Here is a 26947-nt window from a genome sequence, read left to right on the forward strand (position 1 = left end):
ATGCCCCAAACGCTGACTTCTACCAGTATGTTTACCCCATGTAGCTTCAGCCCTCATCTACATACTGCAAAAGAAGATGAACAAGGAGGACTGATCTTCCAGGATGGAAACCTTACCTCAGCATCTCTGGATGCTCTAATCCAGCATCTCATACCTACCACTGATTACTACCCTGAAGTAAGCCATTCACAGTACAATAAACAGTTTATTTTGGATGAATTGGGACTGCGCTTTATGCAAAAGTGCAAATGTCTTCAATTTTGAATTAAGAGGGCTTATGTAAAGGCGGGGTATGTAAATGAATTGCTTTAAATGCTGTTTTGCTGTTCTGCATTTGTTTCCATGAAAAAGTAGATCCCAAAGTTGATGCTGCCTGTAAGTGAGAGAACAGGGCAGGGGGAGAAGCTGTGGCGATGATGAATTAGAGATTTATCAGTAGGAGCACTGCAAAAATAGCAGCGCATCCCAGAGAGATTTAGATGAAGACTGAAGCAAAAAACTTCAAATCTGAACTGGCATTAAATTAGCCGAATTTCAGGAGCTGCTGAAGTCATCCAGGTTTCACTGCAGGTACAAAACAGTCCCTCAGTGACAACAGAAAAGCTGCTTCTGGTGGCTTCTTAATTTACCTGGGGTTATGATCACAGCGACTTTGCAGTCACTGGACAGCAGGATCCGGACCCTAATCCTCTCTCCATCAGTGAATATTCAATGTTTCTCCATCAGCAGTGTGAGGATTTAAACTGTGAGCAGGTTTATGGTCCTGAAAGCCATTGGCTTCACTGGATTTTGCACATACTCAGTGGAATTCAGCACAGAATTTTACTGGGAGACTTTCAAGTGCTAACATGTCTCTGCGGAAGGGCTTGTGTTTCAAAGCACTGGAGCAGCATTGACTTCTGGGCAGTTTAGAGAACTCCTAAAGTTATCAATGCAGAGCAGACAGCATGTTTTAAATTACCCGCAGCTCCGTTTCTGATCAGCTAAAAATAAGTAATAAAGAAGCATGTTAATTAAAAAAGAACAGAAAGGCAATAAGAATAGGTAATGGCCTGATTAGTCTGTGAGATTTTCATTAAGGAATGTGTGATAGGAAATACTGCACCCGCTGCTCAGGAGCATGGCTAGGTCTGGGGGAAAGAAGATAATCCAGGCACCAGGGTGGGTTGGGAAGCAAATGACTGAGGATTCATGCATATACTTTAATTTCACTGCAGAAATGCTTTAAATAATCCAAGGATTTATCCAACAGGCCTGCTCCCCTCAGATGTGAGGCTGCATGTGGTGTAGTTTAGCTGATAGAAACATATTTTGGGGAGTTGGGAGAATAAATGAAATGTTCCCTGAAGGAGGCAGAGTGAGACCTTCAGGGTAGTAACAAAATGTGATTCTTGTGGGGGTTTCTGAGCTCACAGCCCTGTACGGCACTGGGATGCCTGAGTTTACACGATCAGCTTCCAGTGGTCTCTGTGCATTCCTGGTGGTGCTGTCTCCAATACCTGGGCCAGCTCCTGTAGAGAAACCTACACACAGTCTTCGTTGCACCTTTGCACAGCGTTTGGGCAAGCAAAGTTTGGACATGGATGCTGTGGAGGTAGGAGCTACCGCTGCCTCTTGTGCCCACTGCAACCAGTTCTGTTTGTAGGGGCCAGGAATCGATGGCTTTTAGACACACAGCTCTGTTCTGTCTGTGCCAGTGGGAATAAAACCGTGGAGTTCAGGGCTTTTATGACTAATATTACCCACTGAGTGGCTGGCTTACAGCAGGTGTGCTTGACTTTCTCCCACAGAAAGCCTACATCTTTACATTCCTGCTGAGTTCCAGACTCTTCATCGAACCCCATGAGCTTTTGTCCCGAGTTTGTCACAAGTGCATTGAGCAGCAGCGGCTGGATGACCCCGTGCTGGACAAGGTTAGTTCATCGTTACATCAGAAAAATGTGAGGCATTTTCAACAGACAGAGTTCTGGGGCTCTGGTTTGTGGCTTTGCCTCCCTTTGGATAGAATGAAACTTTTTCCTAAGTGTGACGGTTGTTGTTGAGATCCTGACACTGAGGCATCTTAGTACCATGTCCCAGAGCAGTGCTCCGGCCACTAATCACTTCAGATCTTCTTCTAATTTCCCCTTCCCACTGTCTCAGTCTTCCCGGGTGACTTTCCTTCCTAACTTCTTTAAGGCTTTGAAGCCTGCAGGATGCCAGGAGGTAGGACGTAAACCTCACACACTGTCAAGTGCAGGTGTCGGCACACTGCTCCCTCTCCCGTTTTTACTTAATGCGTCTGACCTTTTTATTTCTTGCTTCTGGTACAGTATGTAACAGTTCCCTTTGGCCTTACCTGTCACCGTGAACGCCACGTACCAGCGTGCAGCTACCCACTAACCTCCTGCTGCTGGCACTGACAGATTGTCTGCACAGCCGTGCTGCAGAGCGGCGCTGTCTGGCACACCAGGAGCGAGCTGAAGCAGTACTGAGGCTGTGACAAGCTGACAGAATGAGCAAATCCAAGCTGTTAGTGCGTCACTGCTCCTCCTGTTTTGCCCTAGCAACTCTGCAGACCAGTACAGTGTTTAACAACATGCTTGCATCCTCTGGCAGTCCCACAGGCACTGTGATACAGCTGGATCCCACTGGATCACATTGAGAGTCTCAGTGCATGATGGAAGACCTCTCCGGTACGCTACCTGGAGCAGGAGATGCATCTTGAGTGCAGTGGAGAGGAGAAGAACACGCACCAGTTGCAATTTTCCAAAAAAAGAACCCAGAATTCTGGCATGATTTTCAGGATCAGCTTTCTCAGCTTTGAAGCACGATGTTTTTGGCATCAGTGTTCAATCACCAACATCTGAGTGTGCGTGCTTCTTTTGGCCTGTGCAAACCTGAGCAACTGGTTGCATGAGGAGCAGGAGCTATGCCTTTGCTGCACGGTACAATCAGCCAGACTGCATAGAAGTCTAGCATTTAGGTTGCACATACAGTGTAAGTTAGAAATACCTGTGTGAGGTGCAGCATCCAAAACAGTTTTTCTGAGGTATGATGGATTCTGTTCTCTGATGCTATGCCAGATGCAAATTTAGGAGGATTAAAAATGTGAGCATTCCAAAGTTTTGCTGCTTATTAAACCTTGCAAGAAATGAGAAACATGATCTTATTATGATCTCAAATCTGCCTAAAGTGAATCTGCATTTTGGACGTTCCTGTAGTAATGCACAGTTGGTGGGACAGCTGATTTTGTGTTACTGAGAGCTGTTACTGGGGCTGACTTTGAAACTGCACATCAGTGACCTCCCATCCCCTGAGCCATGTCCTCTGACTTGCACCACGTCCTCTCCTTCCACTCGTAATAGCAGTTTATACAGCTGGAGCAAATGTCTCCCCAGACCTTTGTAGTTTCCAATAAAGCTTTCCCTTTAGCAGCCACCTGCTGGTCTTTGAGCATGAACTTAATGCTAGCTGACAGCAGTTATTTTTAGAGATGTGGTTCATTGAAACCTGTTGTTGGTGGAAAGCTGAAATACGCGTTTCAACCACCTTGGTTGAAAAGCAGGGAGCTCTAGAGTATAATTTTTCCTGATTACAGGGTACACTTTAGCTACAGTACGTAAGATGCAAAAGAAGGCTGTTTGTTTGGGTCTGTGTTTTCTGTAAATAAAAATGCAGTTTGTTGTTTAACGCAATTTCCTTTTCCCATGTTCTTGGATAATGGAGGATGAAAGCTTTGGAAGCAGCTGCACTGGCAGTCTGTTGGGATAATACTAAGGCACCAATTGTGCTGTTCCCCACATTTCCCTCCTTGTTCTGTATCATCCCGACTGTTCTGCTGCTGCATCCTCAGATAAATCTACACCAAAAGCAAAGTGGGCACCAGCTGTGTGTTCTGTGAGTGGGTGTCCTTATCCTATCATGACCTTGAGCTCATGTGAGAAGAGCACAACGTTGTCAGTAGTCCAGGTAAAGTTACTAAGGGCTGGTGTTTTGTCCGTCTGTTCTTCCTCATGTTACGTATGCCCCTGGTCAGTAAGCAGTTTTTTCATCCTCACAGAAAGGAAAGAAGTAAAAGACTCACCACTTTGTTGGGCAAGAGATACATGATAATCAATTTTGTTGGGAAAGGATGAAAGCATAGGAGGGTTGTAAGTTCAAAGGAGAAGAACACATGGTTCAAATCAGCCAAAAGGCCAGTTGTTTTCAAAAAAGGTACAAAGGTTGCACCCACAAAATGTCCAGCCAACTACAAAGTGGCCAATTGCATGTGCAGAATACTTAAATCTGCATGTAAACCAGGTTGTTGCGCATGGATTTAAGTACTGGTATATTTGCATGCCAAAATGTGTCATTTGTGCAACATGCCATTAGTTTGCATGTGTGCAGATTTTGCAGGTGCAACTCTTTAAGTGTCTTCTTTGAAAATCTGGCCCCACATTCAGTAAGATATGTATTTGCTGGGACTTTAAAGAGTAAACCCATTTCAATCCCTGTGCATCATTCTGGTTTCCATTTCAGGCACGAATCAGAAAATTCGGACCCAAAATCTTACAGTTGCTGACAGAGTGGACAGAAACATTCCCGTATGACTTTCAGGAAGAGCGGATGATCGGCCATCTGAAAGACATGATTCACAGGATAGCCCCATGTGATGAGGTGAGGACGGCTGACTTGTGACACTGTGTGGAAGAGTTCAGTTCATTTTCCCACATGGTTCTTCCTTTTCCTCCTGATGTTTGCCACTTTTCTAGGAACTCTGCCTTGGAACTCTCACGGTTTTGTTCTCCTCTAGTGGTTAAAACCTGTAGTAGCTTCCCTGAAAGCCACATCTCTTGGTGTAGGTACTCCTGTGGTAGTAACACAGGGAACCATCAGAGTAATCAATGGGGCTCATCTACTGCATATTCCTCTTTTACAGACGGGAGATCTGATAGATAGCATAGACTGAAAGTGGTGCTTAGAATTCAAATAGCAACAGAGGTGTGATCTCCCAAATTATAGCCTAGCAGAGGAGTGAAGTATCATGACCATCCTGCCCAAGCAATGACTTAGGGAGCACTTCAGGACGTTTAATTTAGTGATTGTGGAGTGGAACAAGCAGCTCATCATCAATTGACAGTATGGAACTAAAAAAAGATGATCAGGATGATCAGTTGCTTAAAGGTGCCTGACAAAGGCTTCCTATCTCTAAGAAAATGAGTGGTTGTGAAAGTGGAACCATTTTTCATTCCTAACCTTACATGTCTTCAGTCTGGTAACTGTCTTGAAACAATCTTTGCATTTTCTCATCTTTTTCATTAGTGAATCTAACAAGGGTTCAATTTGCACACTCCTGTCCTGCGTGAAGGAGTTCACAGGCCCTGTGCTTGAGCTGGTTGATATGGTACAGCTGGCACCCGGACGGAAGGCAGACAGTCACAGAACGGCAGACAATGCCACTGGGATCCCCATCAAAGTCCATATATCTGTGGGCCAAAACGTAGCTCCTGTTGAATCCTGTCTGTTTTGCTGATACAGTGAGATTGCAAGGGACAGTTCCTACCTTTAACAAAAAAAAAAATAAAAATGGTTATGGGCATATAGCTTCTCTGGGCGTATAAAAGTGGCAGAAGACAGCAGTTTGTTGCCCTCTGGGCAGAAAATCAGCCTATATAGTTACGTGGTCTTGGTGTTCAATTCCATGAGCTGCATGTGGCAGAGCAGGACACAGTCAACAGCACATCTGTGAGGCCTGCTTCCAAATTCAGGTGGGTGAACTCCATAAATTAATTCAGAAACATTAAAAGTACCACAAAGTCCATGAAAATAACAAGGATAAAAGTAAATAGCGCATAGAGAGTTTCTAATTACTTCTAGGTTAACCATGGGATGTGGAAGGACTCGGTCCCCCTGGCAGCACCAGGGTCAGGCCACAGATGTGTGCAACTCAGTGTAACAAGAGGAACGATGCCCATTAGGGCAAGAGAGGGAGGGTGGAGAGAAAAAGAGAAAGAATTAGTGGAGTTGCAGCAAAACGGAAATGAAATTGAGCCCTCCTACCCACATGAAACACAAGAGAAATGGAAACAGCTGCACTTGGGCTGGGCTGGCATCACAGCTGGCACTTTTGGGTGGCTCTCAGCTGGCACGGCTTGGCTGGACCAGCCTGCGGGAGAGACAGGGTGGGAAGGGGAAGCTGCGTGACACTTCTCTGGAGTTGAAGGAAACAAAAAGGGCTCCCAGAAGGGACCCAAATCCATTGACCTAAGCAGTCAAAATTCTTCTTCAAGGGAAACAAGCAATGAGCTTGCTCCTGCCAACCGCCAAGAAAGGCACCAGCACCTGAACTGTACAGACCTACCGAAATCATGTCTACATGTACTGAAAAGAAGGAACCAGCCAACGGGGCAGACAGCAGGGTTTTAACAGGTGTGGAGAAAACCGTTTTAAAAGGCAGCTGCTTTGTGCTAAGTACCTGCCCCGGTAAAGAGAAGTAAATGGTACAAATCAACCTTCTGCATACAAAGCAGTAATTTATTTGCCTAACCTGGGCAGACGCTGCGCACCTTTGCTTTGGAGCATGCACAGATGAGCAATGACATTCTTGGGTGCTCTGGGGGGCCTCAGACTGGATTAGGTTTAAATCATTGTTTTTCAAATACTACTAGGAACTATAATTGCAAGTAATTATGCCTGAGCGAAATCAATAATTAATTTAAGGAACAGCTCGTATCCTGCAGATGCAAATTTCTTTTTTTTTAAGGAGCAGCACGGAAGAGTGGTGGTGCCCATTAGTTGTTTGGAAAAAAAAGTTGTTCCCATTGCGGATGAGAGAAATTAAAGATTGAAAGATTTGTGAGGTCATCTAGTCCATGTAGGTTAATGCAGGATTTTCCCCCGCAGTGTATGCTTCTGTCCTTTGTGTCGTCCAGAGGCTCCATGATGTGCTTAGGAAGGTGTCCATGCTGAGAAGCATTTCTTACTAAGTGCTGTGATTTGCATTTAGAGTTGGAAATTTTAATTAAAATTTGAGCTCCTAAGCCACCTGCTGAGGCCTGCCGTCTTCAGAGTAACTTTCCCAGTAAAGAATGAAACATTTTCTTTAAATATTAAACAGTAGCAGGCTTCTTTTGACTGTTAATGTGGCAATGAAGTGAAATAGGTTGACAGAGTCCCGCACGCGGCTCCTGTTCAAGGGGGGTCACTTGGTGGCAAGGTAATTATCAGCACGTTGAAGGTAATGAACAATGTTGTTTTCACCTACCGAACATAGTTTAAAGGAGGCAGGAAATACTTTTAAAAGGGCAAAAGCAGTTTTTGATTTTATTTATTTATTTCTCCCCTAATACAGGAAAAGGTTTCTGGGTGAGTCTCTCAAGAGCTCTCTTCTATGAATAATCTTTTTTATGTCCACTAACTCTTATTTCATTATGTTATCTGGTTGGCTTACCCAAATCTTTGTCTATTGTTGCCTATATCAATTTTTTTGTGTTATGTTCCCTATGACGCTAGATGAAACTAGATCTCTTGATGGTGTGTTGAAAGACTTGCTAAATATTCATGTCTTTCAAAGAATTCTGCTGCTTTTTGGCTTTTCATCCAAACAGTGAAGACTGATACTGCACAGACATGGCTGAGCAAAGATTTCTCATCCAAACTCCTTTTGGAAAGCAAAGTTGGTTTTCAGCTTTTTTTTTTTTTTTTTAGCCGAATGCTTTATACTCTCTAGAAAAGTTTGGTTTCAGAGATTAATTTCCATATTTTCAAAACATGTTCACAAAATGTCAAAATACATCACTACTTGATTTTCTACTAAAAATAGTATTCTATTCATAGACCTTGGTAGGCTATTCTGAGTTTGGCAAACATACCTGGATGTAAGCTGCAGAAATGTTTTGATGGCATTCAGTAGTTCAGGCCCAGAATGGTCTTTGCAAATCAGAGTGACCATCTGCTTGAGCCAGGACTTACATGAAGAAGACCAGAAGTCTCTTTTCCGTGGAGCTGGTATATATCAGGAACAGATAAAAAGTGAAAGATGTTTTTTATTTTCTAAAAACTATTTCAATTATTTATTTTACATCTTCCTCACTCGATTTTCACTCCTCCTCTGTGATTTGCTTCTGAATGAAACCTGTGTTGATGTTCTTGAAGATGAGTCCCTCCTGCCTTCTAGGTACTTGCTTCGTTTTGGACTTAGCAGCTCTGGTTTGCAAAATAACCTGACTACAAACTGCTTCTCTGGCTGTGCTCCAGTCTGGTTCAAAAGAACATCTTCCTTGCATGAAATGAGAGGTACCTCAGCAATGTGAAACCTCCTGCCAGAACTGTGTACACATTACAAAGCATTGCACAGAAGTTGAAGCACTTGGGATGTTCTGAGGGCTTCCAGCCTGAGACCTTAACGGGAACAGGGCAGAAGTAAGCATGTTATGGGGACACTGCTTCCAGTGGGCAGGTGGGATCCTATGTCAGCAAGGAGAATACTGCCTCCAGTTTCTGCTACTTTGGATACCTAACACGTGAGCTCTAGTCAGTGCCGAAAACTGAAGACTACCTGCAGTCTACAGAAGCCTGGAGAAGACAAAGGCTGTTTCTGATCCATGGGATTCAGGACTACTTCCCAAGCATGCACTTGGGCTGCGTGCAGCCTGGCCGTGGCACAGGTGTGTGTTGGCCTCCACGGGAAGGCACACGTGGGCCAAGTCCCTGTTGTGACAATAAAAACTGCACGGAGGGTGCCAAGGTGTACATCTGCTGCACAGTACAGATGTAACACGAGCGGGCTGTGTGCCAGCTCTGGTTTCACGCTGGCATTTTACAAACTGATGTTACTGGCAACTTGACATCACTGAAATCTGCTGGGATGAAGGGAGAGGAGGTATTCCACACGTGAGCAGCCAGAGAATCTCTCTACTGTGCAGCTTTGTGCTGGGGGAGCAGCTGATAACAGGCCAGCCTGAAAACTACTGCCCCAAGTGACTGTGTCCTCAGAAAGTCAGCAAGCACCCATCGCACCACTGCCTGGTGCTTCTTCTCTGGCTGGGAAAGCAAATGAGGCTTTCTTGCAGAGGAACACCTCAGTACGATACATCATCTGCTCCATGTGAAGCTTTAGTCCAAGGACTTTTACAATTAATCCTCATCTTCAGAGCCCATCTACCAGTTCTCTCAGCTTTATAATGTCTGCGTATGTCAGTCATGAAGAATTGAAGGTATTTCTTTGTGCCCATCCTCCATGGCCAGCAGCTCCACTCTTTTTTTTTTGTAAAGAGCTGCTCCAGCTCTGAGAGCAACCTGCACAACTTGGTAATGATCATCCCGCTGAGCACGTGGCCGTGCCTGGAATACGATATGAGCTTCCTTCAGTAGCAATTAACATTTTGGATATTAAATACTCAAAGCTATGCGGTGCTCAGACCACTTCAGCTGGGTAGCAAGTAACAGCGTGCTTCTGCTGCTCTCAGCTCAAAAGGCTGGAGAGAATAGATTTAAAAACATTTCTTAGTCCCAGTAAGTTAGAGTTGACCAGGAACTATTAACACGTAGAGTTTTCAGCCAACACGTCGCTGACATAAAGGATGGGTACCAAATGCTGCTGTGCTCCAGAAAGCTGGAATAACTCCTGTTGCAGCATTACATCTTCTCTGATCCCAGCAGCACTGGTGTTGGCAGCAATGTGTGAGTGTTGGTGCCAGCCCAGCCCACCAGCCCTGCTTGCCTCTTCTCTAGGCTGCAGTCTGTTGCTGCGGCCCGGAGCACAGAGCTGTAATGAAGCCAACCGATTATTCGGGTAACCTGTTGCTGGCTTAGGAGGATTTTGCAGAAGGCAAAATTCAGCTTAAAAACACACCTTGGTCAAATGCTGAGAGTGGTTTACGTTCCTTTCTCTCCCTGTCTCTCCAGGCCTACTGGAAAAAGATGAATCAGCTTTTGCAGACCCTGAATCAGAAGCTTGCAACCCTCAGCCACGGGCAAGAAGGGATTGTCAAGATCAGTGCTGCTGTCTCTGATAAGCTGGTTGCCTTTAAAAGTAAACCACCATCAATTCAGAGAGAGATCCTGAGCGTCTGCAGTGACCCTTACACTCTGGCTCAGCAGCTGACACATGTGGAACTGGTACGTAGGAATGGTTTCCAACTTCTGCAGGCAGAGATATTATTTTAAGCCATCAGCTGCTAAGTATTCCAGACACAACCAAAAAATGTCTGCACTGCTGCAGCACATCCTGTGCTGTATCATCACTGCAGCAGAAGGCAGGGTTTGATAGGTTAAGAGATGCTTGGGAAGCAAGATGTATATCAGAGTGTTCCTGTGCATCTTGGGGCACGTCACTTTACCTTTTCAGCTTGCTTATTCATTAAACGCAGGTCTTAGTCCCAGGGAGGTCAAGAGGTACTCAAGAGGTACCCTTCTGCAAGATACTCACTCTGAGCCCTAAAACCTGAAGGTGCTATTGAAATGGCTGATCATAAGCCATTTTATTAATTTGGAAGAAATGTTAACAATTCAAATCCATTCCTACAGATACATAAAGTATCTGAGTTGCCTGATATCTTTTTTTCATTCTTCCCTTTGTTACTTTGTGCACAGACATCCAAGGGTGTGCAAATACCAAAAATGCTCCCCACTTCCACACAAAGTCCTGCTGTTTCCTCCTCAGACTGCAGTTCACTTTCCAACAGACTTTTGATGGTAAATGCACCAATTGCAGCACCAAGATCTTGGCCAGAGTGCTGTGCTGCACACCTTTCTCCCAGGTTCAGGTCCTCCCTGGGTGCTCACGGAAAAGCGTAAAACATTATTGCTGCCCTCTGCAGATCTTCAGATGTTTTAATAATTCCCTGATTGATTTTAATGGTTTTTGAGTGTCCTAAGATTAGGTTGTATGAATTCCAAAATATCTCCACTAAAATACTTTGTGACCTGTGACCTACTGAAAATGTGTTTCTTTTTTTTTGCTTTTTTGCTGTGGCTTCTCAGTAATGAGACGTGTTTATTCTCATCTTCCTCTTTCTGCTGAAACAACTCTAATTGTTCTTATGAATTTTAATGTCTCGTGCTAGTTGGCTGTCTACCAGTTCAGCAACATCATTCAAAACTTACAGATAATGGGAATGTTTTACCAAGAGAAACGGAAGACTGGGATGCTTTCTTATTTCTTCCTGTCTCTCTCATTTTCCCCTCTAATAGGAAAGGCTAAGTCACATTGGACCCGAGGAGTTTGTGCAGGCATTTGTACATAAAGACCCTCTGGATGGCACTAAGGTATGACTTGTCCACACACAAAGTATTTCCTGCAATAACTGTTTGTTCTGGGTGAACTGATGTGAGCTGAACCAATCCATAAAAGCAGGGCCTGGGACGTATATCAGCCAGGGCCAGGCCAGCTGGCAGAGCTGACTGCAAGGATGGGACCTGGTGGTAGATCTCTTGCTGGCAGGTCGTTGTCATTCCTTCCTTGTGAGAATATGTCCCAGCCAGAGACTGGCCTCCTGGCTGAAATTCTGACCCCTGGCTTCTCCTCCTAACCTGCTTTGGCCAGGGCAGAGGGCCTGTAGCTGTGCACAACCAGGGGGTGTCTGCTGCTGGTGTTAGAGGCGTAAAGACTCTGGACATGAGGTAATGCACACGGCGTGTGCCCAGACACCACAGCAGTGAGTCAGTGCGTCATGAATCAACAGCCTCTGCTCTCTGCACACAATAGCTTGGAACCCAAAGCTCTGCAGGGAACGGAGTGCATGGACCCTTAGTTTCCTCCTAAGTTATTGGAAGCCAGTCAGAGTCTTTCCGCTGATTCCAGTGGGGTTTGAAGCAGCGTTTCAGTGAGTGCCTCAACATGGGAAGAGACTTTCTGGCTGGAGAGTGGGAGTCTGAGATTTCACGTGCTGCCAGGAAAGAAAGAGGGTGGAAAATTCTTCCCCAGAACCAGACCCATGCACGGGCTCCCACTGAGGTCATACATCAGTGGCAGAATTTATCACTAGAAACAGGGAGACTGCTGTTTGTAGTGTTTCCCAAAGAGCACCAGCATAGCTTGTACTTGTGAAGGCAGGGAGGCACGGACAGACAAAAAGTGCAGCCTTGGGCTCTGTCCTTCTCTCACTGGGGTTATGGAGATTCAGGGAGAGGAGAGAAAAATGAAAGGGATCATACGGGGGCACTGAATCTGAGTGAAGTTTGGGAGAATGGGATGGAGGCAGCAGTAATTGAAGTCAAATTCTGTCAAGCCATAGAGCAGAAGGGATGCTAAGAAGAAGAAGGAAATGTTCAGCAATAAGGAGGTGTGTGCACAATGGCTGTAGCTGTATCTAGAATTTCTAATGTGGTGGCAGCACAGAGTAATACCAAGATGGGAAGAGAGGCATAAGAAAACATCAACTAAGGTGGACAGGAAGAATTAGAATGGGAGGCAGAGAGCCCAAAAGTAGCAGTGGGATGGGAAATCCAAGCAAAACATCTCAATAGACTCTGACAAGAGATTTTTCTAAACAAATTTGACAGTTACGCATGTTCTTCAAATGCAAAACTGAACGCTGGGGTGCTGCCCAGTGCCAGTCCTGTGACTTCACCGTAGTGCACATTAAGGGAGAAAAGAAGAGCTCAAAGCAGGGATGCATCACTGCGTTGCCTTCTTGCATGAAGGCTTCAAAAGGTTTCATTTGTGAATGTTTATCAAGCACGTTGAGAGCTGCAGATGGAGGATGCTAGGGAGGTGCTAAATATTGTTGCCATTTATAAATCTTAACCTTTAAAAAGCTGTCTCCTTCAGCTTCAAATGTATGCATTTTACACAAGTTTTGTGGCATTAGCTATCGTTCTTGTGACCTGGCACGGGACAGCAGTGTTGTGATGGAAATATCACATTCAGAACAAAAACTAGGTTTCGTATACTTTTTTTTTTTTCCTCTGTAACAGGGAACAAGAAATACCACAGAGTGCAATAAAAGCAACTGCTGTGGATAGGCTGGGGCTGCTTTGGGTTTTCTTTTTGTTTGATATTCACGTGCTGCTTGCCCATGTTTACTTGTGAGATGCTTTTAATATATATATATATATATTTATTTTATGTATAGTCTACTCATAAAGGGGGTAGGAATTTCAGGCTTGTTAAGATTTGCCCCCAGTATGGTACTGTGATTTCTGCTTCCAAAAATGCCTGCATACAGAATTGCAGGTAAATATTGTCCTTCTTTGAATTGCCTTGATTCAAAGAATCGTAATGTAATGTAAATCACATCGAGGCCTATTTCTTAAGGGGTTTTAGGTGCTTGTTTAACTTACATAACGTGGGTAGTCCCACTGACGTTCGTGGAGCTGTGGTTATGCGTTGTGATTTTCTTCTTGGTGGCATGTATTTATGGCAGCTCTGGGAAATGATCATCTGTGGCAAACAAAAATCCAGTATTCTCTGATACCCTCTAGTGGATGCTGACGAATGTTCAGGTAAATGATGTGAACTCTAGAGAGCAGTGTGTCCTCGATGGACAGTCTCAGAATTGAGGGCTGGGAAAAGGAGTTCTTAAAATTCTTACAACCCCAAGCAGCATCTTCAGGCTGGGTGAGCTACCCTGTCACCCTGCTGAAGTCAAATTATCTGCTGATATCAAAGTAGCTGCAGGAGTTCAGTCAAGTATCTGCTCCCACAGCCCCTTATTAGCTGCGGGAATTGATATAAAACTTCCTAAAAGTGCTTCTTGTCATGGCTCACACTGAAGAAGTGTGTCTTGCATGTACGTGACCTGTTCCAGAGCAGCCAGCAAGACAGAGCTGGGGCACTGCACAGCCTATTACCCTGAATACTCGAGAGAATAAGAGAAATATTTTTCCCATAAAGAAGTAACTAGCGGTGTTTTTTCTTTTGCTCACTGCTTGTTCACTTCCCTGAATTATGGGGAACTTTATTCCCCTCTAGAAAAGAGCCGTGGGTGATGGTGTTCACTGAAGTGAGGGAAGTGCTGGAATCAAAGGCACAAACTGGGTGGCTGTGGAAAATGGTGCTCGTTTTACCTTCTCTTCATGGTGTTGCTGCCTGCTGGCTGGTAATAGCAAGCAAGGGTCAGCGCAGGCTGCGTTGGTGAGCAGGCAGAACAGGGATGCTTTCCAGGCACTGCTCTGAACTGTGTGGAGTGACACAGGGGGTGAGACCCCGTGCTTCCACACAGCACCCACCCACCCGCTGCCTTTCTCCAAGGAGCCCTTAACGCTGTCTTCTCGGTGCCTGAGTGATCAGGTCGAGTGATTGCTCTGTGTAGGATGTAGCTTAGCAATCGGGCAGGTATCTGAAATGCAATTACAAGTCTTCCTGTGCTTTTTGCTCCCCAGCCTTGTTTCAGTGAACAGAAGAAGACCAGTAACCTTGAGGCCTACGTGAAATGGTTCAACAGACTCTGCTATCTTGTAGCAACGGAAATCTGCATGGTAAGGGGAATAGATGTGGCGTGCTTTACTGCTGCTCGAGGTACCGCTTTAAGGTGGCACATTAATAAGGAAACCTGGGGATTTATTTCTTATGACCTAGCTAAGCGTCTGACAGTAAGTTTTAGCAGTGCTGCATTCACAGAAACAACCTGATAAATGACAAGCATATTGCAAAACAGAGCTGGCAGCACACTGGGGATATGCTTTCTATTGATGTAGTAGGAGCACAGTGTGGAATAATGAACCCTGCAGGGAAAAAGAGAGGAAAAAATGCCTTGAATTATCCTCTGAGATTTCTGCTGGAAAAGATTCTAGTGGAGCAGTATTTGTTAGCTGTCATCCTGAAGCTCTGTTGTGCATGTGAATTCCCATCGCGTGGTGCTTTGTCCTGCTGCCCATTGCAGTAGCTGTGACTGGTGTGGTTTTATTTTTCACTTGGTAGTGGTTTTAGTTTGTTTAGATTGACCCCATCAAAATGAAATTAATGTTTTCCCCTTTGAAGGGGGGAATAGTAACAGGATAAACAGCCTCCTTAGCTTGTGATTTGACAGTGTTGTCGTCTGAAGATCTTCTTTGAAAGGTGGGGTGATTCCAGCCCAGTTGCAATGTGGATTAAAATGCAAGGTTCCATTAGGCCTGTCCATCTTGCTGAAAGGCCCAGAACAGGGGAAAGAGATTAATGCAGGGAAACAAAGCCTTCCTGGGAGAAAGGTGCTGTGTCAGATGGGTGTGAAATCCTGCCATAGGAAAGTCAACGGTGATGTGCCCGCTGACTTCAGGGAGGCCAGCAGGGAGCAGGCACTGCTTGGGCTGTTTGGGCTGCCTGCTCCATCACTAAGACACTGATGCAAGCCTGGGTACTGCCATGAAGTCCTTCTGGGTCATCACAATGTAAACTTTGATTTTGGACCCTGCCAGTCATTGGCATCCACTGGGTTGCTGGAATAGAATTGAGGCCAGTGGCTGATAGCAGCGGGTCGATTAAGTAGCATGGACCCTGCTATGTGTGGGATGATTACCTGAGATGCCCTCCAATTCTGCATGTGCTTATTACAAATATTTATTCTAATTTGCAGCCTGCAAAAAAGAAACAGCGAGCACAAGTCATTGAATTCTTCATTGATGTTGCCCGAGAGTGCTTTAACATAGGGAATTTTAATTCACTGATGGCAATCATTTGTAAGTACAGCTCCTAACCAGATGTCACCACGGGCTGTAACAAATAAAGGGGAAGCCTGACTCTCATCCATGGCTTTTCTTTTACGCTTTCTCCCTCACAGCTGGAATGAACATGAGTCCAGTTTCCAGGTTAAAGAAGACTTGGTCAAAAGTGAAAACAGCCAAATTCTTCATTCTTGAGGTAAATGAATAAATAAAGGCATACTGCTTGAATTGTATTTTGGATTTTTTGTTGTTTGTGAATTTTCCCATTCCAATAAACAGTAGTTAGAGTCTTTACTGTTTTTTAGGAGTTAGGCTTCCAATAAACAGTAATTAGAGGGCATGTTTTTTAACCACCTATTCGAACAGTTTATGCAGGGTGGTTGGCTCTTGTATGGAGAATACTAGGATTTGGCATATATAAAATTTGCAGTCCTTAGTCTTCAAATAAAAGCTCGGAAAGTTATAAATAGAAAAAATCTTAGTTACAGTCATGATCTGTGCCTGCAGAGCTCTCATTGTATCTGTGGTTCACGGGTTTTGTGTGCATGTGGATTTTTGAAGATGTAGGCTAGGCTCTGTTTACGATTTGGTACAACTAAAGGCAAAGCTGCCTTCAGAGGATGCAGGTTGTGTTCTAACCAATGTGTTGTCTTTTGTGTATCTAGCACCAGATGGACCCTACTGGTAACTTCTATAACTACAGAACTGCACTGCGGGGGGCTGCTCACAGATCCCTCACTGCACACAGCAACAGGGAAAAGGTAGGTGTGACCACATCCCATTCACCTCCAAACGGTTGGTGTGCATTGCTGCTGAGAGCGTGACTGAAACACTTGATGCAAGTGCTCTCCTCACTTCTGTGGGGCACCAGTGCAAAGCTTGCACACTGCTAAGCTCAACCAAAAATGTAAGTCAGCAGCTGGGGCTTTTGTGGACTTGCTCTCAGGGAGCTGGGAAGGGCAGGACATGCAGTAGGGAGGATTTCGTTGCAAGCATCTCTGTATCTCTTAAAAATTCATATTGTGTAGAATGATAAATCAGGTGGAATGGGTATTCCAGATTAAAATGACTTCTGTTTTGGTATGGAGCATGAGCTTGGCAGGCCCAGGTGGAGCTGCACTTTGTTGCAACTGTGCCAGCCAGCTTCTCTGTGCAGACAAGCCCTTACTGTAAGTGTATGATTAGAGAACAAAGCACAGCACTCAGAGATGATAAGCTAGTTCTCCATTTATATTACAGAAAGATGACCTACTGCAAGTCATGCCAAAAAAAAGTCTGGTCTGAAGCCATTGTAGGAAATTTGGGGTGAAATTCTCTATTTGTGAGTTTTCGTTTCATTTGGTTGTTGATGCCATCTTGCTGAGCAAGAATTGAGCCATCAGTGTTAGCGGTAGATATATAGCTTTCTGAGACATCACTAATACTGCAAAAGATCAGATTGATGAGATGTTAGTGCATAATCCTGCTGGTTTGGGCCTCAGTGTGCATCTTGTTCATTTTCTTCTTTCTCCATTCAGTTCTCTTATTTATTTTTATGAAGGAGTGGTTGTGTTTAACATTGCAATTGCACACAGTAATAAATGGGTAATCTCTGCACAAAGCGTGGCTAAGGTGGATACTGCATGAACAAGCATAAGGCAGAATTGAATATTCTTTCACTAGAGGAGCCAGGCTAGATGCTGATCTCACGTCCCTGCAAATTTGATGTAAATCTGCTGAAGCTAATGGAATCTTGCAGCATTTACAGTGAAATGAGATCAGCAGCTGGTCGCAGGCTGACTCAGCTGCAAAGGGAGTATGCTGAGTTGTTCTGAAAAGCACTTCTGTATGCAAGGAGGAGACAATGGCTGTGGATATTTGTGAGCAGCAGAAAATTCTTTTAACTCTCCCAGAACACAGCAAGGACCCATCAGTCAGATCTCTTTGGAGTTTCGTTCTTCTGCAACCATGATATATATTCAAGCCAGCTGCTTTATTGTTTGATTTAATTTCCTGTGGAAGTTCGCAGTCTCTGCCATATCTCTCCCCCTAGGAAGTTAGGATGGAGGACAGAGAGATTATTAAATTGAAAGGAAGCTATTTTACATAAGAAGAAGCCTATATTCTATTTCTCTTGTGTACATAACATTAGTTCAAATGATCAAGCACATGACTTGGTAGTTGCTCATGCTGGGTATTGTACAGTGCCAGACAGAGAAGGTCGTGTCATTCATGCTGTAGGAATTAAGGAATTGTGTTGCCTGTTGTAAACCGGATTATTAGTTACTCATTTTAATGACTTTGAGTAAAATTGAAAGAACACAATTCCTCTCCTGATCAAAGATGTTACCTTCTTTTGTAGTAAGCTTGTAGCAAAGTGCTCTCATTGAAGAAAACGTTTTTTCTCTAATTGAGCTGTGCTTATAACAGTTTGAGGTCGCAGTCCCCTTTGCCCCTCTCCTCAGCAGTTGGGCACCACAGAAACACGCATGGAGTCTTTGGGCCTCAGTCCACCTGCTTGAGAAATACATCATCCACTCTGTCGTGATCCTCAGGGTGCTGGCATGAGCCTGCAGCACAGGCTGTAGGAGAAGATCACAGGATACCCATGGAGGATCCCCTGAGCTCAGTCCGGACTGTTTTAATCCAGCCCTTTCCTTAGGGTGTAAATGGTGTAGTTAAAAACTCCCTGTACTTGTTCAGAAGCAGGTTTGTAAAAAGGCACGGGAAGGCAGCTCTCAAAGCCAGGAGATGTGATACAGAGGCAGAAGGAAACCTGCCAGAGTGCAGGGTGAGAAGAGCACCGCTAACGAAGGAGGGCTGGTGCCTCATGCAGCATTCAGAGCACTGTGCTCGTCAGGACGTAAGCCTGGTTTTAGCTGTGCAGTCAGATGACCTGTTCCATCTCCAAAATACGGCAGTCCACTGGGAAACCCAGTGCTCAGTGCTAATGCTGGGTTTCTGATCGGCTTTGAAATGCTGGGAGCGTGTACAGCACCGTGCCGTGCGTCGCTGCCACGCGATGCTGCGGAGCAAGAACACGTCTGATCTCATTAGCTTGCTTCTTCCTGCAGGAGGCAACTGCCCTTCGGCGTGTGGGTGGGTTGGATGCGCTGGGGGGAATCAAAAGGGAGTGAAATTGGAGTTTCTGGCACTAACCCAGATATTATGCTAGCAAAGTGCCTGGATTGAAGCCAACGTTAAAGTGTAACTCTATCCACTTCTGTTGTTTTTGCTACAGAAACTCGGAAGGCAAAACAAGCAGGGTGGCATATTTTTATTGGGGAAATAAATGGTGACCAAAAGATACAAATCCTCTGGAGATGAGTGGAGAACTGGTATCCTAGGGAATGTCTTTGCTGCGTTTTGGATGCAGATGAGAACAAACTGCCCACGCTCTGAGCTGGCTGGTGGCTCTGTAACTGTATTAGCATGGCACTGAGCCCACGTTAATATACCTTCCTTCTCAGCAAGGCTTTTAGTTTATGTTCAGTACCGTTAATGATGGTGACCTAGCTCCCAGGCAGCGTGAAGCAGGCAGAACAAGCTTGTATCTGTCTGAAAACAAGTATGTAGGCAGAGGCTGGCAGTAATTCCTAGCTGGAGATCAGTGCCTGGCTCCAGCTCTGTGTGTGTCTTTTGACTTTATACAACCACTGCCATCCTGGACAGTGAGTATCATAGTTTTTGGTAGAAAACAAACCTTAGGCCGAATTGTGTTCCTTACCTCAGGCTGCTTCAGACAATGATGCTGTGATGTACCAAGAGATAATAAACTGGGTTTTTAGTATTTTCTTAGTCATGGTAGTCTGCTCAGTGCACTTTGTTTTCAGTTCACACTCACTTCAGCGTTCTTTCTCCTGATGACTGAAGGTGCCTCAATACCCTCCTGCCCTTTTGCTTGCCTGTCACTCTGCTGCTTTATAGGTGCACAAAACACTGAAAAGTTAATACTTTTTTTCTCCTCTCTCCTGGCTGAGTTCTCGTTTCATGCAGAGAAAATACTGAAGTGGAAAGATAATAGTTATGCCATTTCTTTTCACAGATTGTGATCCCCTTCTTCAGCCTATTGATCAAAGACATTTATTTTTTGAATGAAGGATGTGCTAATCGCCTTCCAAATGGACACGTCAACTTTGAAGTAAGATCTGAAAACTGTTTTTATCTATCCCATTCTGAGAGCACTATGTAAGACCATTCGCCTGCAATTTCAGTGCAGACCAACAAAGTCTGAGTGTGCCAAAAGGGACAATCTCAAATGACTGCTTGAAGGTTAAACCAAGCTCAGAATGTTTTCTAAAAGCAATAATGTATATATTTTATACAAACATGACAAACAGATTATTCTGACTTGCTTCATGTGGGTTGGCTGCTAGAAATGCCGTGTCAGCAGCATACATGATTATACACATGACTTGGAGGGGAAGAGGACTTTTTCAGCAAACAAGGAAAGCTGTATTTGCCTTACATGCATGCTTTGACAAATCAGTATAAAACACTTTTTACTAAATTGTATCTGCCTTCTTAGCCCTTTCTCACTTCGATAAAGAGACTTGGCAGAGTAAGGCAAACTAATTGTGGTCGTTACAGAAAGATTAGAATACAGGCAGAATTACATATAGAGTACAGAGTCACTGTGTTCAAGAGGTAAATATCGTGTTATTGATGTAAGGATTTGAACGTGTTATCTCCTGCCTGTAAGTCTTACCCTGAAGAATTTCTATCAACAGAAGTAGGATATTCCCCCGCAGCCCCAGCACTAGGTACTAATATATCCTGTGCCAGAGAGGGTGGTTTTATGGTGGTGCAATGTGTTGCTAGTGGCTGTGTGCAGGCACTCGGGTTTTTACGTTGTGCTGTGCCTTGCAATTGCTGTGATCATGTAATCTTGTGGAGGGGGGGAAGAGATGAAATGCTTTTGAAAGAACTGACCCGTGTCAATGAGAAAATGGTTCTCCAGCCCTCAGATTCTTTGTAAATCATTTCTTCAGCACCTCTTTGATCAGTTGCATTAAATTTCTCTTTCAGCCATTCCCATTGTGAGATAGTGAGTAATGCATAAGATAAAGCCTGGCATCCCCTTAAATTATATCAGAATATTTTTGACATGTACATTTACTGTTGGAAGGCCTAAAGAGTTGTGAGGGATCAGAGTCATTCCACTTCATGTGATGTGTATAATTCTGTTCCCTCCCATTCCATCAAAGTTTATGCCCTCTGTTCTTAAGTATGTGTAACCCCAACTTTGTTCCTGGATACATTTTTTTATCTTCACAGAAATTTCTGGAACTGGCTAAGCAAGTAGGAGAATTTATAACATGGAAACAAGTGGAATGTCCCTTTGAACAAGATGCTAACATAATCCACTACCTGCATACTGCTCCCATTTTTACTGAAGATGGTAAGACAGTACAATCTCTAATCACTGAAAATACGTCCCTTCATCACTACTAATTAACAACCTGATTCATGCTTTGGAGATCTCTCTTACTGACCGGTTCTTTCCTAGCTTTTCTGTCACACAGCTTGTGTATTATCCCCAAACTATCAACATGATTTTGCAGATGAAACCATCTACCTCGTAAAGCTGCTGCCTGATTGCTTTTCTCTAGTCCATAGCTTCTCTATGAGGCGCTGTCTAGGAAGTTGCCGTGCTGGCCCTATTTTTGTAATCAAGAAAATGGCCACAAACCCATGTCATGGACTGCTGTGAATGTCAGCTGTCCCTTAGCCAAACTCATTCTGTGATTGATGGAGCCAGGACTAATCTCTTCTGCAAACCAACGCTGTCATTTCTTTAGCGAACACAGCTTGGGGCTGTGGTAGTCCCACTGACCTCCTTCACTACAGCAAAGAAATATATTATCTACGAAAAAGAATTTTTAAGAAAAATCCTTTCTAGTAATTAATTTAAGCTGTAGCTATGAAAAGGCTGGTCTGAAATTATGTCTTTGGTTGTCTTTTTAGTCCTATCTGTCTTTTCTTTGCTTCTTTCAATTTGGTGTCGAGCACAATGGGCTGTGCCATTTCATATTGAGTCATGTCAGTTGCTTCTTGTACATTGTCACGCACGGAAGTCATCTATAGCTGTGTTCCCATAAGCCATACTGGCACTGGGTTTATTTTTTCTCGATTCTGTAGGCAGTTTTCTGTACTGATCCAGGTTAATCAGACCAGACAGCTTTTATTTCATAGTTAAAAATGTCAAAATAGTCCCTCAAAAATCCTGCCTAAATGCTAAGAAAAATTACTACCAAAATTGAATAATTAATGCAGTAAAAGGAGGCATTTGTTCTGTATTTGGGCTCTGAAGGGACACAAAGTGAAAGTCAAGGATATCTCAGAAGTGGTGTTTAAAAGTACAGTTTTGGGGCTGGTAGACTGAAAAAGAGTGACCTCAAGCCACTAATTGCTTGCAGATTTTCTCTCCCACATCCTCTACCATATTCCTACACTTCAGGAGATGCCCTTTGCAGAAGCCACAGCAGGCCTCCCCTGTTAGCCAGGATGAAGTGCTGGGTGGAAAGATTCACCCTGAGTAAAAAATGGGAGAATGTATCAGATAGATGCAACCCTGGTGCGTGATGTACAGCTGGACTGTGCTTGTCACGGTGTGGAGGAATAGTGAGCCAACCCTTGAGTATTAAAATGTGCTTGAATTATAACACAGGTTTGAATACTGAGGCGGTTCCTGCATTAAGGAGTGAAGCATCGCTAAAGAGTGAAATGAGGACATGCATGTGAACACACATCATAGCCTACTTTAAAAAAAAAAAGTGTGAAGACAGTGAGACATCAATGCACCACCAAAAAAAAAAAAAAAAAAAAAAGAGACCTGTTTATTTTCGTCTACTGTGTTGCTTCTCTGGTTTCTGTAACTCATTCTTATCTTGAGGCTGTTTTGTATCCAGTTAAGATACCGTGTTCTCTTAAGCTTTAAAAAGATAGAGGAAGATTAAGTTGTGTTAAGTAATGGGAAAAGCCTTAATTTTAAAAGTGTGCTTGCTTCACTCTCAATTCTCTTTTTAAATGTTTATATAACACTTTGGTAGCAGCACTGTGATGAAGTAAATAGGCCCAGATCTCTTTATTCAAAACTGGAGACCATTTAACTCTTTAGTGTTGTTATAAGAATGTCATGCTAACATATTTTAACCCTGGCCTCCTTTACGGTTCCATCAAAATTAACTTAACAGATTTCCAAAGGTAAAAATGTGAGCTAAACGCCAGTGTCATATTGATTTCCAGATACATGATAGACCATGAAGCGAGGGAGTTCCTGTTGCAGTTGAAATAACATATTTTTACCTTTTACAGGTTTGTATCTGGCTTCCTATGAAAGTGAAAGTCCAGAAAACCAGACTGAAAAAGACAGATGGAAATCCTTAAGGTAACCACTCACTGTATCAGCTCAGTTCTGAAGTACCTCCAAAATGCTGCATTGATAGTCAAAGCCTGTAAAGTGCTGGCGTTTAAAGCGTGACCTCCGTTGGAGGTCTTTTCCATTTATGACTAATTTACAGAGCTGGGTCTGTGCTGATAAAAACTAAACTTAATCTCGTATTATCCCCCATTTAAAGGATATCTTCCACTCGTGTGTTTATACAGTGCTGTACCTGTAATCTTCCTACAGTTTACATCTCTTATTTGTAAGAGATTTATAAGTGATGGTAAATGGTTTGATGTAAATGAGAATCTGAAGAGAGTGATGTAAAACAACCAAAAAAAATATCACATTTATATTTACTACTTTTTCATTGTTCTTATGTTTTAAATTTGCAGATCCACTATTTTAGGAAAGACTTGAAGATTAAGAGATTATTGCAGTAGGTCAAAGAAAAGAAATCCGCAAACATTTTGCACTACTGATTCCAAAGATGCCTGTTTGGGATGTAGACAATTTACTTTGTTTGAGTTTTTTTTGTTGTTGTTGTTTTGTTTTTGGTTTTGTTTTTTTTTTTTGACTGCCTAACATGCTGGATGAACTGGATTCATCCACTGAAATCAACAGAACTGTGCACATGGACGCTTTTCTAACTATGAGAGAGATAAAGGAAGGACAGACCATTTGTGGCTGTGCCCAAACTGCGTCAGGATCACTGTAACCTTTGCCTCTGAAGGAAAACGGAAGAAAATCAGGAGCATGGAAAACCATGGTACTGCAAAAGAGAATGGAAATGTAAAAATAAAAATAGACATGACTATTTCAGAAGCAGGTGCTTCAGATAGCAGCTCTTTAAACCCTCTGAGGATTATAAAATTAAACTGACACAGCAGCAATCTGGTTCATTGCTGAATGAAGAAAGAAGAACTTAATCTTACATTAGCAGTCCCTCAGCCTTGTTGAACAAAGCACTGACTGCAACAGGTATAAGCTTCCAGTGGATGAAAATGACATCACTCACTCATACGTACACATGTATGTCACATACAGATCACATCGGCATGGGAGAGTCGGACACATCCTATGAATTTTTACAGAGAATGATCTGAAGTATGGCTATTGCTTAGTTACTCTTCCCACCACTGTTGTTTTTCTTACTGTGAATCTCAGCAGATCTGCGGAGGGCATACAGTGTAGACGGTGTTCCTTAAATACCACCTCTCCCCCAAGCTGAACTGAAGAAGCAAATTACTCTGGGCTCAATTTACCTCTATTTAATGTACGTAGTGTTCTCCCTAATTTTGTTCATGGTGAGATGCATCCGTTAGAGGGCTTTATCACACTTACAAGAAAAGATACGACATTAGCATTTGATAAAAATCTATCAGGTTTCAATTAATACAGTACTGTTTGTTTTGCAACATGATGCTAAGAGGATGGGAAGGGGGAAGTAATTGCTCAGAAGTGGGAACTATATGGTATGCTTTAAAAAGACAAAGGTTTTCAGACTGGAATGAATGAACTAAAGTACAAAATCTGTCATTCGTTAACAGATAACCATTTTTATCTTACTTGGTTTTTAGGGTCTAAACCATATCCACCACGTCCTTACAGATAATACAGAGACTGTGGCTTCTCTTCTAACTGGTACAATGATCATGGTGCTCATATATTATCAATAAATGATAATGAACTGTATGGATATTAGATTCAAAACTAAGCCCTAACAGTAGAGTACTTGTTTATATGTGAAAGGACTGTTCCACCTGCCCCAAAACAGACCTCAAAAAGTTTTGATGAAACCTAAATGCCGTGTGATATTGAACTTAGTTTTATTAATGATTTGATGCTGGCCTTTCAGATTTTCCAGTCTTTCTCTGTCTACAATGGCAGAACATCACATTTGCTTTGAAATCATTAACTGCTTTATTTCAACTTAGAGCGATTCCAAAATGACTGTAGGGTTTGGAAAAGTGAGGCTAATCATAAAACCTGGCTCTGCATTTAGCCAGAAAGGTAGAACTGTTCCTGCTCACTGCCAAGCCTCACAAAAGTTACCCATGCATGAGTGAGTTGTTGAAATGTGAGGGGTATTGGTGAGCTATTGTTTGAGGGCAACCCAGAAAATTAAGCTGATCTGGGGTACGGTGGCCTGAGACATGTTCTACGTGACATACTAAAGCTTGGTAGTGTTTACAGTGCCGTTCTTGTGTGGGGTGTTGATCTGTGAAAACCTGTGCAGTCTGGACCGTGGCAACCTGGAATCCACTCTTGCAGTTTTGTGAGATGAGCAGTCAAAGTGAGCAGGACAGTTTCATCCAGATTTGTGCACGGAGGGGCTTGAGGCAGAAATCCAATTCTCCTTTTCGTTTATCTATCAGCACATGAGTTCAAGTAGGGGCAACATGTCAGGGGAAAATGTCATGTCAATACTCAAGCTGTGTATGGAAGAACTAAGCGTAAGATTAGTACAGCATCATTCCAGCCAGGGAGCAATGCTTCTGGTGACACTGTTGATATGCTGTTTGTTAATTTTTGTACATGAGCTGACAGCTGTACAGAGAAATGTACGCACACAGCCATTTCTTCAAGCAGAACCATTTCCAGAGTGATGCCACTAAAATCCTGTTTAATTCCAAACAAATCCAGAGCAATAACCACAAATTTACCTGCAACAATGCTAATGCTCGTAAGTGTTTGCTAAATGGGCTTTTTTTTTTTTTTTGTGATGTCTGAATCTTTTTAGTAGGCACAGCGTGACTTCATGATGGAATGGATTTTTTCAGTCATCTGAAACCCACCATAGGTGGATTGGCCCTTCCTTAAAAATTGTTTCTTAAAGTGCAAATGCTCATTCCTTTTCTAATGATCCCATTGAGGCTGGTACAGCTGAAGTATTAACACCCAGGAGATTAATCAAAGTATGATTTTTCTTGATAATATTTTACATTTTGGGGTACCTTCTTGCATTCAGGCAATTTCATAAGAATGAGTTAAAATTTGGTCTCATAAAGTTTATCGATGTTGCAAGCTAAACAAATTCATAGTCCAAAACTTTCAAACCTCAGTGCTTAAAATGGGAGCACAGAAGTCAGATTTAGGGAGGTATTAAGGGCTTAGTGGGGCTTTCAGAAGCACCAGATCATCTTTAAGTCTTTATGTAGTCACACACTTTTTTTCTTAGAGGTGCTAAACATCCTCATCTCTTGGTGAATGTTACTGCTTGATAGAGGTGCATGGTACATTGATCCATAGCACGTGGTCTCCAGAAATGCTGACTGCACCTTGCAGATAACTTGGAGATGAGAGTACACAACACCTTAAAATGAGACAGCAATACTTTCAAAATAGACTTGAGGAATCGTGGCTTGCCTTCACATAGCTCTGTGGCCAAAATCCTATTGATTTAAATTGATTTTCAAGAGTTAAGTTACAGCTTCGGTTGCATTCGTGCCTTATACTTGGCCTGACTAGGGAGTACAGCTCCAGACAGCAGGGTGGTGTGGTCAGAGCTCTGCTTCACCGACAGGCATTACAAAGCCTGAATACAACTGGAAAAAAAAAAAAAAGGATGACAATTTGAGGAACGGATTTCTTTCAGAAGAAAATATTAGCATTATGTGAAACACAAAATGAGAAAAAACACCTCTGATACTTATGTATTCTTGCTAGAAACGTGGAGAGCTCTTACCATGATTTAAAAAAAGAGTGGTATCACTTAATGCCAAACACTAGGCCACTGAAAGGCATGTAGTCATTAGACTAACATCAAGACAAGTTACTGTGGCATTTCAAATAAAAAGCAGTTCAAGCGTAGAGAGACTTTTCTCAGCTTGAAGGTTTTTATGATGTGGTCAGTAGCGATAAGATAATCACCCCCTTAAAATCAAGCCAGGCCCTTACTGATACCCTCGTTACTTTATCATGCTGTGTTGCAATAGTTTATGCACCTTTTTTTAAAGCACATGAGCACTGCTAATCCAGTTCAGAATGGAGTTCAGGTTAATGAAGCTGTAGTTGGAGTTATCAAAAAGA

General features: G+C 43.2%; 1 protein-coding gene across 1 annotated transcript; it reads left to right on the plus strand.

The window, feature by feature from the left end:
* Positions 1-23335, plus strand: RASGEF1C (RasGEF domain family member 1C; the record flags this gene model as incomplete). The annotated part of the gene is made up of 13 exons (XM_084295114.1): positions 1-177; positions 1791-1913; positions 4504-4641; positions 9871-10083; positions 11158-11232; positions 14290-14385; positions 15462-15564; positions 15666-15745; positions 16215-16310; positions 19574-19669; positions 20806-20929; positions 22846-22918; positions 23311-23335. 13 exons carry the CDS (start codon positions 1-3, stop codon positions 23333-23335), a joined length of 1419 nt encoding a protein of 472 aa, XP_084151240.1.
* Between the last annotated feature and the right edge of the window lie 3612 nt (positions 23336-26947).

Source organism: Netta rufina, assembly GCF_964035555.1.
Source record: "Netta rufina genome assembly, chromosome: 14".
In the NCBI taxonomy this organism is placed as follows: Eukaryota; Metazoa; Chordata; class Aves; order Anseriformes; family Anatidae; genus Netta; species Netta rufina.